At 52.3% G+C, this 14,873-nt stretch overlaps 2 protein-coding genes across 2 annotated transcripts; both read left to right on the top strand.

Annotated features, from left to right (window-relative positions):
- Positions 1–171: 171 nt before the first annotated feature.
- Positions 172–6,537, top strand: LOC111823976 (pecanex-like protein 2; the record flags this gene model as incomplete). The annotated part of the gene is made up of 4 exons (XM_023747057.1): positions 172–322; positions 1,763–1,904; positions 3,345–3,522; positions 6,406–6,537. Coding segments are annotated over 4 exons (603 nt in total), but the record flags the coding sequence as incomplete, so codon positions are not given.
- A 704-nt stretch (positions 6,538–7,241) lies between these two features.
- On the top strand, positions 7,242–14,586 carry LOC102427101 (pecanex-like protein 2). The gene is made up of 4 exons (XM_023747059.1): positions 7,242–7,327; positions 9,795–9,924; positions 12,010–12,068; positions 14,271–14,586. The coding sequence occupies exons 1-4, from the start codon at positions 7,252–7,254 to the stop codon at positions 14,525–14,527; spliced, it is 522 nt and encodes a 173-aa protein (XP_023602827.1). The 5' UTR covers positions 7,242–7,251; the 3' UTR covers positions 14,528–14,586.
- The last annotated feature ends 287 nt before the right edge of the window (positions 14,587–14,873 follow it).

Genomic DNA, 14,873 nt, shown 5'->3' with positions numbered 1-14,873 from the left:
CAGCCCAGAGCTGGGGCTCGTGATGAAGGAGGCACCGTTCCGAGGCCCGCGGCGAGGCCTGAGCTTGCGTCTGTGCTTTGAGGGGGACGGGGGAGGCCGGTGGCCTGTGTCACCCTGGGCGGCCCTGCCCCGGGGCCCAGCCGGCTCACGGTCACGCCCTCTGTCCTGCAGCCCTTCCTCAGCCTCGTGCTGTTCGCCCTGGCCGGCGCCGTGGGCTTCGTGACCCACTACCTGCTCCCGCAGCTCCGCAAGCACCACCCGTGGATGTGGCTCGCACACCCCGTGCTGAGGAGCAGGGAGTACCGGCAGCGGGAAGTGACAGGTGAGTGACGGGCTCCCGTAGGGCGCACCTGGGCCTCAGATGTTTTCCCCGAACGCTGTCCTCTCAGCTGGGGGCTCAGACCCAGAGGGAGTCAGGCGGCTGCTTCTATAGGGTGTCCCAAAATTCACGCAAGAAGTAATTTTGATAGAAAACACAGGTTTATAATTAAAAAATAGTAATTTTTTTATTGATTCATAAAGTATAGGGTTATGTATGGAATAGCACATCGGGTCAATGGCCTCCACGGCTTTGCTGGCACATCCGCAAAGCCATGGTCTTCATTGGTCTTCATTGTCCCTGCTCCTGGGCCATCATTGGTACTTGGTCATGCTTATCGAATGGAAGGGATTGAAATCAAAGGGCAACAGATATTAGAATCTGATTCAATAAACCAAGTAAAATTAGGCTTTTATTTTTTGTTGTTGTTGTTAATGCTCACGCAAAATTCCAATCTTGCGTGAATTTTGGGACACCCTGTACATCTTGTCCTGAAAGTCAATGTGACCAGCGTTTGAAAGTCCGATCGCACCCACCCACCCCCGGGACCCAGGGCCTCTCTGGCCAGGAGCCGCTCAAACCTCTCCTTTAAGTCGGCGTTTTCCTAACAGCGCTGCGGATGAGGGCGGCTTCTGTTCCTCTTAATTTCCATATTTTTGCAGCGACCTGGCTGAGGGGGTCATGTGTCTCTGAATTGGTGACAGATGTTGACAGGACTCTGTCCACGTATTTCCTAAGTGGCTGCATCGCACTGGCTGTGATGGCCCCGATCGGACAGCGTCGAGCTCCTCTAAACTGAGAAATCAGAAAAAGGGGTTTTGCGGAGCAGGAAGCCTGATCTAACTGGTTGTCTTTTAGGAGCAGTTGACATGGGGAATGTTCTAGTGCGGTGGTTCTCAACCTTCTGGCCCTTTAAATACAGCTCCTCATGTTGTGACCCAACCATAACATTATTTTCGTTGCTACTTCATCACTGTCATGTTGCTACTGTGATGAATCGTCATGTAAATATCTGATCTGCAGGATGGTCTTAGGCGACCCCTGTGAAAGGGTCGTTTGACCGCCAATGGGGTGGTGACCCACAGGTTGAGAACGGCTGTTCTAGTGAGACTGACTTTGGTTTTGTAATCAACATTATTCTGATAGGCTGCAAGGGAACCTGTATCAGGAACTTTAGCTCCTCTTTGTTCAATTTCACCCTTCCCAGTTCCCCGGCCCCTGAAAAGGATGAAATAAAAATGGACATTTACTGAGCCCCGACTCTAGATCGGGAGGCATTCTGCTGGGACACTTTATGTTATGGCGACCTGTTACTCCTTATGAATTAAAGGGGGGGTATTGCTTATTATGTTGAATTAAAGGGGAGGTATTGCCTATGTCCCACGCGCTTGAAGACACATACTTGATCCGTGGCCTTCCTGGGCGGGTTTGTGTCTCCCGCAGACGCCGCCCACCTGATGTGGTTCGAAAGGCTCTACGTGCGGCTGCAGTGTTTTGAAAAGTACATCCTGTACCCGGCCATCATCCTCAACGCGCTCACCATCGATGCGTTCTCCATCAGCAACTACCGGAGGCTCGGGACCCAGTAAGTGGGCGATGGCTCATCTCCTCCCGGCGGGGCTCACGACATTGGCGAGACCCAGTGAACTTTCTCTAGACGGGAGGTCGGCTTCGTGGGGTTCGTGGGGTGTTCCCCACCTCGCAGAGCGCAGAGCGGGGCGGGCGGGCGTTTGCAGAGCAGCCCCGGTGCCGACGGAGGCGGAGCTGGAAGTGGTGTCGGGAATGACTGTCGGCGGGTTTGAGAATCATCCTGCAGCGTAGACAGTGAGCGCTCACGGGAAGGCGTGAGGCCGGGGCTCCCCGAGTTCCTGCCTCGTGTCACTTCATTCAGCAAGTGCGCTGGCGTTCAGTGCTGGTGGGGTGTCCCTGCTCGCCGTTGTCAGGAGACGCGCAGTCGAGTCACTGGTTCCATTCATGCAGATTAACTCTGGGTTCACCGCCGGAAATCCACCGGATCATTTGTGGATTTGTCTTTCTGCCTAAGGCAGTGATGGCGAACCTTTTGAGCTCGGCGTGTCAGCATTTTGAAAAACCCTAACTTAACTCTGGTGCCGTGTCACATATAGACATTTTTTGATATTTGCAACCATAGTAAAACAAAGACTTATATTTTTGATGTTTATTTTATATATTTAAATGCCATTTAACAAAGAAAAATCAACCAAAAACATGAGTTCACGTGTCACCTCTGACATGCGTGTCATAGGTTCGCCATCACTGGCCTAAGGGGTTCTGGTCCAATGAGCTGTTGGAGGAGGAGGCTGGGAAAGAGATACGCTCCCAGATTTGCTCGGGAGTCACGTGGCTCAGACATTACCTGCCCAGGTCAACCCTGATGCCTGATCCCAGGCGGGCGGGGCCACTCCCGCTCTTCCTTTCAGGGGGGTGAGGATGGATCCGGGTTGTCTGCCAAAGGCCGAGCAGGCTAAGCCCCAAGGCCTCTGAGTCCTGGGATCCGAGCAGGTTCCTGGTCAGGCGCGGCAGACACTGACATGCATGGCCCCGTCACCTCCTGCCCGCCTGCCTCCCGGTCCAGACCTGGCTCGGGGAGGCCAGGGCAAGAGGCCCTGTCATTGGTACTTAGAATCCCAGGCTTCGGTCCAGGGGTGACAGTCAGCCTCGCTGGGGTAAGGAGGGGTGGACGCTGGGACTGCGGAGGCCTGTCGCTGCCCGCGGCTTGCAGATAAGCTCCCATTCTTTCCGAAGGAGGGGGTGATCCAAGGCCTCGGGGGGCCATGGAGGCGTCTCGAGGGGCAGCCCCTGCTGGGGATCCCTTCGGGGCTGAGTGTAATCCCAGCTCCGCCCCTCGAGCACTGAGACAGGGGACCCCAGTCCCCGAGACGCCGGTTCCTGCTCTGTCAGGGGAGGGTGGTCCCCGATTGACCAGGTGCAGAAGGTGCAGGGGATGCGAATTCTGTGAGCCCTGGACGCCGGCGCGCTCACCGTCCTCCGTCTCCGCCCGCAGCTGGGACAGCTTCCTGCTGATCGTGGCGGGCATGAAGCTGCTGCGAGCCTCCTTCTGCCACCCCGGGCGCCAGTTCGCGCCCCTGGGCTTCGCCGTCCTCTTCTTCCACTTCGACTGCAGGGGCCTGTCCGAGAGCTTCCTGCTGGACTTCTTCCTCGTGTCCATCCTGTTCAGCAAGGCAAGTCCGCGGCCCTTCCCTTCACTCAGTCTCCAAGGTGCATTTCTTACCGGATGGCCTCTTCCTTGGTTTTCTGACGCAGGTGGTAAGTCTTGCACTAAAGTTGAACCACATGGCCCGGCCGGTGTGGCTCAGCGGGTAGAGCGTCAGCCCGCGGACCAAAGGGTCCCGGCTTTGATTCCGGTCAAGGGCACGTACCTCGGTTGCAGGCTCCTCCCCGGCCCGGGCCCTGGTTGGGGCTCATGCAGGAGGCAACCAATCGATGTGTCTTTCTCACATCAACGTTTCTCTCTGTCTCTCCTTCTCCCTTCAACTCTCACTAAAAATCAGTGGAAAAATATCCTCGGGTGAGGATTAACAACAAGAAAACAAAAACCAAAACAAAAATAGACAGAGAAGAAAAGGCTAAATAAAACCCAAAACAAGAATGGGGACCGTGTATCAAAGAGAAGTTGGATGTAAAGGATGAAGGAACTGGAAGGAAGGCAGAGCGCTGCATAAACCCTATTATTATCACATTGCACCCCAAGAACAAGGTAGCTCTCTCTCACCATCACCTGATTCTTCCTGTGGACGTCCACCCTAGCCTCCTTCAGGGGACCCACCCCTGACCCCGTGCACAGCCAGAAACGCTCACCGACACAGATTCCATGTAACCCCTAACTCTTGGGGGTTTCCACGGGACCTGTGAGAGGTGTGCACTCCTGCCTCCTGGCGGTTGTAACATGCCCGTGTGCCCTGGTGGCTTCATTTGCATGCACGGATACGCTAACGAGCAGCTATGAGCTAGGACCCTGGCTGAGGCTTCCTGTCCCATTCCGTTGGGGTCTGAATCACCTGGCTGCATAAGGCCGGCTCATCAAGACCGAGGTTGTCGCACTTCCCTCATTAGCTCCCACTCATTTGCCTAAGTAGCTCTCTCCTGCTGGGCGCGCTCCTGCCCTCTGCAGCCCCCTTTCTCTTTTTCGTTACAATTTTCCAAAGTGCACTTCACGGGTGACAAACTGTCACCCTGGTGGCTCTCTCCTCTCTCGGTGTTTCCTGCCCTTCAGGTTTTATTTCCACTTTATTGCAGTAGGCTAATCAGGTTCCTACTGCTTGATACCTCTTGCCTGAAAAATTCTGCTGCTGTTTTGCATTTATTAGTAAATATGGTGTTTACTGCCATATAGCACTCACAGTCTTCATCAGGCTTAAGGAAAACGCTTTTATTATGGGGGTGCAAGGGGCTTTTTGTGAGTGAGTTGAATTTATTTTCCAATATTCTTCCTGCATTCAATGAGCATCATAAGGTTTTTCTTTTTTTACTTTCTTCATTTTTAAAACATACTGACATTTCTTCTAATGTTCAAACATTTGAAGATGAACCAAACTTGGTCATATGTTTTGTACATTTATAGATTCATTGTGTAAACATTTTATTGAGGAATTTTGCATTTATATTAATAGGTGAGAACATGTATATTATTCTTGTTTACTTTAATATGAAAGAATACTCTCCCAATGTGAACCGTGAAGTTTTTCTATGATGGACACTTGAAGGCTATGTATTTTCCTCTATAAACTGCTTTAGCTGAGTCCCACAGGTTAGGATTGGTACTACTGCTTTTCACTGTCATTCATTTTTAAATATTTTGTCATTCTGACTACCATTTACTCTCAGTTAGTTCAGGGTTGTGTTTGTTGTTATATCCAAATGCAGACTTTGTGGTTATTATGGCTATTGCTATTTTTCCCTCTTTTTACTATTAACTTCTAATTTAATTGCAAAGAGATTTGCATGGTATCATTTTTTTTAGCCTGGGTTAAGACTTCTTTTTTTAGTTTAGGAAGTTATATCTTGTAAATGTACATATGCTTGAAAATTATATAATTCTCATCGGTTAGCTGCAAGGTTCTAATATACTTATCTCTTAGCTAAAGCTTATCGATTCTGTTGGCAAGCTATTTTATGTGATTATTTATTAAATTATCATTTTCTGAGATGTATGTCTTAAACTCTCTCCCTATTATAATACATTTGTTCATCTTACCCTAATCTTGTCCATCTTTGTTTTTGATATCTTGCAATTATGTGTTTAAGTATATTCATTCCAGTTATTTTATCTTTCTGGTGACTCTTCCTTCTTCATTTTTATCATTATGTACTGCTTTTTTTATTTTTTAGAGTAAAAGTCTATTTTGTCTAATTTTAAAAAATATATTTTTTTATTAATTTCAGAGAGGAAGTGAGAGGGAGAGATAGAAACATTAGTGATGAGAGACAATCATTGATCGGCTGCCTCTTGCATGCCCCCACACTGGAGATCAAGCCAGCAACCCTGACATGTGCCCTTGACCGGAATCGAACCTGGGACCCTTCAGTCCGCAGGCCGGCGCTCTATCCACTGAGCCAAACTGGCCAGGGCTGGTGTCTTTTTTAAAATTCTCTTATCTAAAACTTTCTGAGTTATTTTAATATTTCTTATAAAAGCACTTATAAAAGCAGGATTTTTCTTTTTAATCCAGATTGAGAATCTATATTGTAATAGGCAGGTTGTATCTGTCTGCATTTACTGTGATCGCTGATACTTTTTATTGTATTTTTGTTGCATATTTGTGATTTTTCTTTGTTTCCCCCTCCCCCACTCCTTCTTCCTTATCTTGTATTAACCAGCATGGGCCTTCTTCGGTCCCCTTTTTCCTCTAGAGCTTTGGAAATGGAATATTGTGTATCTGGTCCCTTCGTGCCATGAATCCATGTCCACGTGTTCCTTCTTGCTCATTTTCCTACTCCCCACAGCACTACCGTTGCCTCAAAATCTCTGATAGTTTTCCCCAGTTCTTTTCTTCTGGCTTTAACCCCAGCTGAGCTCCTTAACCTGTTCCCCTGGGCCCCCCAAGGCTCTCCCCACCTCCCCTGCAGCGTCTGCCCTTTCTCGGCGGCTCTCGGCTGAGTCGGAGTGTGAGAGTGAGTCTCTCGTTCCTGGCTTTGCTTACGTGGAAATACCAGCCGCCGAGCTCAGCAAAACGTAATTGTGACGGATGCGGGCAATCACAGTGCCGCGCAGTGGGACCTGTTAGGGCTCTAGCCGGGCAGACGGGGCCGGCCCCGCGGCTGCCTGTCTGCCTGTGGCTGCTCGGCCTGACCTACTTCCAGGCCTTCTCAGAAGGCGGATGGAAACCTCGCAGGACATAGTCCTGCCCTGGAACCCAGCGGGAGTAACTTTCCGTAACTTCCTGTTGAGGGTATTTGAGGGGTCAGACATCACATGAGGTCATCTTGTTTATGCTTGCAGTCTTCACCCTGGCATCCATCACAGGTTAATTATTGTTTTTTTGAAATATATACTAATTGATTTCAGAGAGGAAGGGAGAGAGAGGGAGAAACATCAATGATGAGAGAGAATCATGGATGGGCTGCCTCCTGCACGCCCCACACTGGGGACTGAGCCCACAACCCGGGCATGTGCCCTTGACCGGAATTGAACCGTGACCTCCTGGTTCATAGGTCGATGCTCAACCACTGAGCCACGCCGGCCGGGCTGTTCTAACCTATTCTTAGCAGGTGCCTTGATGTAGGACAAGGGGAGGTAGGAGGGAGAGGCCAGCAGTAGTCGCCCCGTCCCAGCCGGAACACCTGTGTGTGCTTCCAGTGACCTTGACGCCCCTGCACCATCGTCGTCACTTCTGATGAATCTTTCCTTCTGCTTTCAGCTCGGGGACCTGCTCCAGAAGTTACAGTTTGTCATGGCGTACGTGGCTCCTTGGCAGATGGCTTGGGGCTCATCGTTCCACGTGTTTGCTCAGCTCTTTGCAGTCCCTCGTATCCTTTCCGCTGCTATTTTTACCCACATTTCCTGGATGTGAGCTTTTCTCTTTTTTAATATATTTTTATTGATTTCAGAGAGGAAGGGAGAGGGGGAGAGAGAGAGAAACATCAGCGATGAGAGAGAATCATGGATCGGCTGCCTCCTGCACGCCCCACACTGGGGATGAAGCCCCCAACCCGGGCATGTGCCCTGACCGGGAATCGAACCGTGACCTCCTGGTTCACAGGTCAACACTCAACCCCTGAGCCACGCTGGCCGGGCAGTCCATCTGATGTAATATTTCCTACATTTTTGTTTCCCAGGATGTGGTTCCGGGCTACTTGCACCGGGACCCCTGGGGGAGTTTGCTAAATAGATCCCTCAGCCTGGCACCTACGTTAACAGCCCATCTCAGGGGTGCACCCTGGGGTCCTCACCTTCGCAAGCCTCCCTGGTGGATCGTATCCCCCCGATGTGTGTGACCCAACCTAGGCCCTGGCAGCCCGTCATTGGCTCGTGTTGAGGACGGCTTGGCTTCCTTTCGAACGCACGTTTGTAAGGAGTCCCTGGGACCTGAACTCCGTGTGCAGAGATGGAATAGTACTTGGGGTCATCATTAAGTGATACCGTAGTCTAGATTTTTTTATTTTTAATTCTCGCCCGAGGATACTTTTTCCATTTTTGTTTCGTTTTGTTTTGTCTTCAGAGAGAGTGGAGGGAAGAGGAGTGGAGAAGAGAAACGTCGATGTGAGAGAGACACATCGATTGGTTGCTCCCGGTACGTGCCCTTGACGGAATGGAACTGAGTCCACAGGCCGATGCCCTAACCACTGATCAAACCAGCCAGGGCTATTCTAGATTTTTTTTTTTAATTTAAAATGCCCTCCTGCAGATTTATGTGTGAAAAAAACCTTTTCTAAGCAAACCACGAGCCGGCTCACAGTGCACATTGTTGTGTGTGTCTATTCTTAGACCGGCACTGAGATTTCTAAAGTTCCTCAAGGTTATTCGGCAGAACAAGCTACGGGGGGAAAGTGGCTAAAGTGTAAGCGTGTGCACGGCCCTTTCCTGGAACTGCAGTCGTTTTCGGCCAGTCTCCGTGCTTGGCTCCTAAAGCTCTCGCTCTGGTGACACCCCCGCTAGCCACGGTCACCTTCCCAGCCTCGATCGGCTGCCAGGGTGGAGCCCAGCGCCCTGCGAGCAGGATGTCATGGGATAGATGGTTCAGGAAACTGGACAGATAGGCCCTCCAGATGCAGCTCTCAGGCCCCTGCATGCCAGCCCTGGGTGCTGGAGTCATTTTGAAAAGTTCATTGTTGTATCCCTCTGTTAGGACCTGCGGGTCCATCCTGGCGCGGGGAGGGGGCTGGTTAGCTCCGTTGGGGAATTGAATTCGCTCTCGGGCCGGCGGGGTGCTGTTTGGTAAATTGCTTTTTCCAGTTCCGGCCTGTTTCCTCCCTTGGGAGCCTCTGTCCGTTTCCGAGCCGGTAAGCCCCAGGGAGAGACGAGACTGTTCGCCCCTGTAATGTGTGTGGAGACCACGCAAGACCCTGGCCTGCGGATGAGTAGCCAGATGCAGCCAGACGATCTGTTAAGAGTGTATCTTAGGGTGGCTGCTTTCTACTCTTTTTGAGCTTCTGCTGATTTTTTTTTTAAGTATTAACGTTGATGCTGTCATTTTAAATGTACTGGGTCCAAGGCAGCTTTGAAAGGTGTTACCAGGGACCTGTTAGGTTGACCTCTTGGCTCTGTCGGTAGGACATAAAAAGGCTGCGTGTGGCCCGGCCGGCGTGGCTCAGTGGTTGAGCGTCGACCTGTGAACCAGGTCACAGTTCCATTCCCGGTCAGGGCACAGGCCCGGGTTGCAGACTCGATCCCCAGTGTGGGGTGTGCAGGCGGCAGCTGATCCATGATTCTCTCTCATCATTGATGTTTCTCTCTCTCCCTCTCCCTTCCTCTCTGAAATCAATACAAATATATTTTATGAAAAATATATATTTTTTAAAAAGGATGGTGCCGAAACCCAGTTTGGCTCAGTGGATAGAGCGTTGGGCTGCGGACTGGAAGGTCCCAGGTTCGATTCCGGTCAAGGGCATGTACCTGGGTTTCAGGCACATCCCCCGTAGGAGATGTGCAGGAGGCAGCTGATCAGTGTTTCTCTCTCATCGATGTTTCTAACTCTCTGTCTCTCTCCCTTCCTCTCTGTAAAAAATCAATGAAATGTGTTTAAAAAAAAAAAAGGGATGGTGCAGGTGCCTGCTGTCTCAGCCCCAGTTCCCTGTCACCCCTTAGCGACCACGGTCAAGTCTTACCTGCTTGCCCCGAGCGTGCTGTGTCTCATTGGTTGTCCCTAAATGAAACCCCGCGGCCATCTTCCTTTCTGGGTGCGAAAACAGCTGGACTATAAGCTGGTCAGAATCTCAGGTGATGCTTAGAAACGGAACAGTGAAAAGACCACTTGCCTTAGCTCCCGGCTCCCAGACTCGGCCTTGCTCTTCTTCCAGACGTTGGCCACGTCTGTCTTCTCCACCCCGCTGAGCCCGTTCCTCGGGAGCGTCCTCTTCATCACGTCGTACGTCCGGCCGGTGAAGTTCTGGGAGAAGAACTACAAGTAAGACCCTGACGCTGCTGCGGGCTCGCTTCCTGCGCTTGGCGCTTCCTGGGGCCTCCTCTCGGCGCGGGCCCAGGCTCCTTGCTTTGCTCTGCTGGAGGGAGGGGGACACGGCGGGGAGCAGGTGTCTCATGGGGGCCCCCAGTTCAGGGGCTCAGCCCAGGGGCTTCGGGCTCCTGACAGAACACAGCTTGCTGGAGCCAGCCCCGGTTCCCGGCCCAGGTTCCCAGCCCAGGTTCCCGGCCCAGGTTCCCAGCCCAGGTTCCCGGCCCAGGTTCCCAGCTGTCACCATCGCCCTCCTGGGAAGGGTGAGGTCCCTGGCGATGGGCTTTGTTAAGGGCCGCAGCCCTCGATGAGAAAACAGCGCGTGTATTACCGGCTTCCTCTTTGGAGACGTGGGTGGTTTGATGGATGACTGTATACTCTTGCCTTTATGATTTTACAATCGGGCCACAGGGCCACGGGTTCACGAGTCAAACAGTGCAGTCAGATAGCAGCCCCGAACCCTGTCCCCCCTGCGGTCCGGGAGGAGACAGCAAGCCCACTCGCTCTCTGGGCAGCAGCATGGACGCTCACGCCGTGGGGCAGTCGGGCAGAAACGCAGTCGCTGAGCTAGTTGGCACCTGTGAGTGGGGGGCCCCACATGTGCAGGGAAAGCGCTGAGAAGAGCTCAGACACCCCGGCCCTTCTCAGGGGTGTATGTGGGGGTCGGGGGGGGGGGCAGGGCCCTGGGCGCGCAGGCAGCTTAGCCGATGACCGCTCAGATCTCAGCACCTGCATCCCGCCGCCTCCTGGGGAGACAGCTTTCCCGTTAGCGCTGCGTTAGGTGTTGGAATTCCCCGCGGAGTTTGGTAAATGACTTCCGTTGAGCTCAGTCCCACTTTAAAAATTGTTGATTTTGCTGCTGAAAATTCCATTTGTCCTAGGTCTTAAGGTGAAATTAAAATTCCATCTAGGGACTCCCTGTGTCGGCGTGGGATCCAGGCCTTCATTAGAGGGAGTTTGTTGTTTGCTTTGTTCCCTGCCCCCCGGGCTCTCTCATCTCCAAGGCTGAGCTGAGGGTATTTCAAAGGCGACGTGAAGCGGGAATAGGACAGCGCGTTGGGGTTGGCGGCTGTCTGAGCAGAGGGGCTCGGGGACATGGGAAACTCAAGGCCTGCTGGCATTTTAGGGGCATCGGTGGGGTGGCACCGTCTGCACAGGCAGTTATTGGGGAGACGGTTGTTGGCGGGTCACCCCTCTGGGGTGAGTCTGTCCCTCACCTCATGGCTCTGAGAAGCAAGAGGCTGCCAAGGACTGGCCGGCTTATGGAAGCTGTGACTGCAGTGAGCGCTCATAACTGAAGAGGTTTAAACTGGTTCTGGCGGCCACTTCTTACCATGGCTACCGCCAATCCGTCTTCTCCTAAATTGGTGAGAGCTGTTTTGTGGTTCAACCCAAGAAAGGCCTGTAAGGACACCCCCCAACTCTTTTTATTTTTTAAATATATTTTTATGGATTTCAGAGAGGAAGGGAGAGGGAGAGATAGAAACATCAATGAGAGAGAGAATCATGGATCGGCTGCCTCCTGCACGCCCCCCACTGGGGATCGAGCCTGCAACCCGGGCAAGTGCTCTGACCGGGAATCGAACCGTGGCCTCCTGGTTTGTAGGTCGACACTCAACCACTGAGCCACACTGGCTGGGCTGCCCCCTAACTCTTGAAAGCAAGTGGCAGAGACGTTGAGCACTCGCCATGATCTCTGGAATCGTGGCAAAGAAAGGCGCTACGGGTGCACCGAGTTCTGAGACGGACACTCCGGTGGCAGTCCAGTGCCGGCTTCTGTTGGTTGGATCGGGCGCTCCACGCTGAGCAGGCACAAGGCGGGGCTCCCTAACCCTGAGAACTCCTCATCTCTTCCCTCCGCGTGTTTCCTGTACGTTTCCCTCCCTCTGTTCCCTGGGACCCCTCGCTGTGGCCTTGTCAAACTGGAGCCATCATCCTCACCTCCCGTGCGTTCCCCACCCGCACGGCCACGTCTGCAAACCAGCTCTCTGGCCTGCGGAGGTCTCACCGTGACTTCTCCCTGTTCTGTGGCCCCTACAGCACCAGGCGCGTGGATAACTCCAACACCAGGCTGGCCGCCCAGATGGAGAGGGACCCAGGTGAGATGTTTGTTCCCTTCCTTCTCTTCCATTCAAACGATGTCCTTTGTCCTGTGGGTGGAGCCCTTCGATCCAACCAGGGGATGAAGTACTTGCTCTTTGAAATGACCGCGGAGACCACGCGCGTCTTGGTCAATACGCCGACGTAAAGATAAAGCTGAGCAGACAGGCGGGGCACGCGGGCCGGTTCTGTGTGGGAGTGAATTCGTCGTCACGTAGAATTAACGCAGCTTCGAACGCCTCTGTTCGTTCAGACATGTTTGTGTCTGTGCGATAAACATCACATACAGACGCTGCAGCCTGGTCTCTTAGGAACCATCATGTGGTGACGCAGCAGGCTCGGACGGTGCCCTTCCCTAAAGGCAGGTCATCCCACCATCCACGCTCTAGGGTCCAGAGGCCTCCAGAACTTTCCTTCAACATGAAGCTATGGAAGGATTTACCTGCTAGAACATGATTTCACTTTTTTTTCTTCCTTTCCAGAATCTATCTAATTTGCAATCATTCCGCCTCCTTTTTATTTCTCATATCAGAATGCAAATATTAACTTCTATTTTTACCCACCTCCCCCTCCCCCGGGCCAGGAATTCTGTTTGGGGAGAAGTGTATTGCACTCATTATCTGTATTTGAGTTGCGTGTACATGACTAATTGAAACTCATCATGAAATTTGAAAAGACCTGGAGAGAGAGGTTTACTTTTGGTTGAACTTCCTGGCAGTACAAGTTGGGGGTGGGTACAGCTGTCTCTCGGGGCGGCTGTGGGACGCGGTGACATTCCAGGGCCATTGATACTGGGCAGATGGACAGTGTCCTGAGTGCACTGTGCCTTTAATTATGCATAATTTTATCTCATTTTAATCTAATTATGCAGGTATGTAGTCAGTGTGTTCTGAGGAGATCACTTTGGGTGGATTAAGTTGTTTTGTTTCATTTAAACATCAAATCGTTTGGACAATTAGGCAAAAGTTAAATTTCTCATTCAGGCCCTTTCTTTAAAACTGCCAGAGACTCACATCTCTATTTAGTGTCAGAGAATCATCATAGGAAAGGAATGAAATAGAGGTCAGGCAGCTTCTTCTGCATAGAAACCAAGCGTGCTGACGCTTCGTGAGACTCCATGACACAGCTCAGCCCACGTGGATGATGAGTGACATGGGCCCCTATGACAGGTGACGTGAAGAAATCTTGTCTCGCCCTGGCCGGTGTGGCTCAGTGGATAGAGCATCGGCCTGGGAACTGAAGGGTCCTGGGTTCGATTCTGGTCAAGGGCATGTACCTTGGTTGCAGGCTCCTCCCTGGCCCGGGCCCTGGTCGGGGCTTGTGTAGGAGGCTACCGATCAATGTGCTTCTCTCATATCGATGTTTCTGTCTGTCTCTCCCTCTCTCTTCCACTCTCTGAAAATCAATGGGAAAATATCCTAGGGTGAGGATTATAGAAAAAGAGAGAGAGAGAGAGAAGAAAGCTCGTCTCTATCTTAAGAGCACTGATTCTCCACCAGGGCCTTCAGGAATGGGCTGGGAAGTCCCAGCTGTTTGATTTGAAAGGCCGACCCGGCCTGGGTGTAGGGAATCCACTAGATAAGGTCCCAGGGAAGGTACACAGGCGACCCACCTGGCGGGTGTGGGTGTCCACCTGAGACAATCATGTAGCTGGGAAGAGGGCAGAGGTCCTGGAAATGGAGGGAGGTAGGAAGATGTGGAAAATGTTGGAAGAAAGGAAAAGGGAGAGGCTGGGGTGTGGAGGAGCGGGAACAAAGGCCCCGAGGTTACAGCTGACTGAGTCGGGGAACAGAGGGGCCCGCCTGGGACATGTTGAAGGTGAGGCATTTGAGACCCACAGGAGAAGTAGACACGTGGGTATAAGGTCTAGAGCAGCGATCGCCAACCGGTGACCCGTGGACCACTGGTGGTCCCTGAGGTCCGAAAGGTTGGCGACCGCTGGTCTAGAGCTCAGACAGGGGGTCCCCGTGGGAGACACGGATTTGTAGATGTTCTGCATTTAACTTGATTTCAGGCCACTAGTGTAGATGAGACGGCGTAGAACATGTGTCAGGGAAAAACAGGCGGGTCCCACCACATCCACTGAGATGGCGAAGCATCTGAAAGGCCTGATTTAGCCCTGATCACATGACAGCTCTGCTTCCTGGGTCTGAGGGCGCAGAACCCAGCACTCACCCGGCATGTGTCTCGTCCGTCTTCAGCGAGCGATGACAACAACCTCAACTCCATCTTCTACGAGCACCTGACGCGGTCCCTCCAGGAGTCCCTCTGCGGAGACCTGGTCCTCGGGCGCTGGGGGAACTACAGCTCCGGCGACTGCTTTATCCTGGCCTCCGACTACCTCAACGCTTTCGTCCACCTGATCGAGGTCGGAAACGGCCTCGTCACCTTCCAGCTCCGCGGGCTGGAATTCCGAGGTGAGGATCGCCTGGGTGTGGAGGTTGCTGGGAGTCAGTGACTTGAGTTATCATCACATAAAACTTAGGAAGTCCCCTCTAACGAGGAAGGACTGCACCCCTGGCTGGTAGAATGAGAATTAGCATGGCCCAGCTGCCTTCATCCAGTTATAAGTGCTGATCGTCCCTCAAAAAAGGCAAGAGGGCCCAGCCGGCATGGCTAAATGATTGAGCATCGACCTCTGAACCAGGAGGTCACGGTTCGATTCCCGGCCAGGGCACATGCCCGGGTTGTGGGCTTGATCCCTAGTGTGGGGCGTGCAGGAACCAGCCAATCAATGATTCTCTCTCATCACTGATGTTTCTCTCTCTCTCTCTCCCTCTCACTTCCTCTCTGAAATCAATAAT

Source organism: Myotis lucifugus, unplaced genomic scaffold, assembly GCF_000147115.1.
Source record: "Myotis lucifugus unplaced genomic scaffold, Myoluc2.0 scaffold_788, whole genome shotgun sequence".
NCBI lineage: Eukaryota > Metazoa > Chordata > Mammalia > Chiroptera > Vespertilionidae > Myotis > Myotis lucifugus.
The sequence above is the reverse complement of the archived record's forward strand: the minus strand, read 5'-3'. Positions and strand labels throughout refer to the sequence as shown.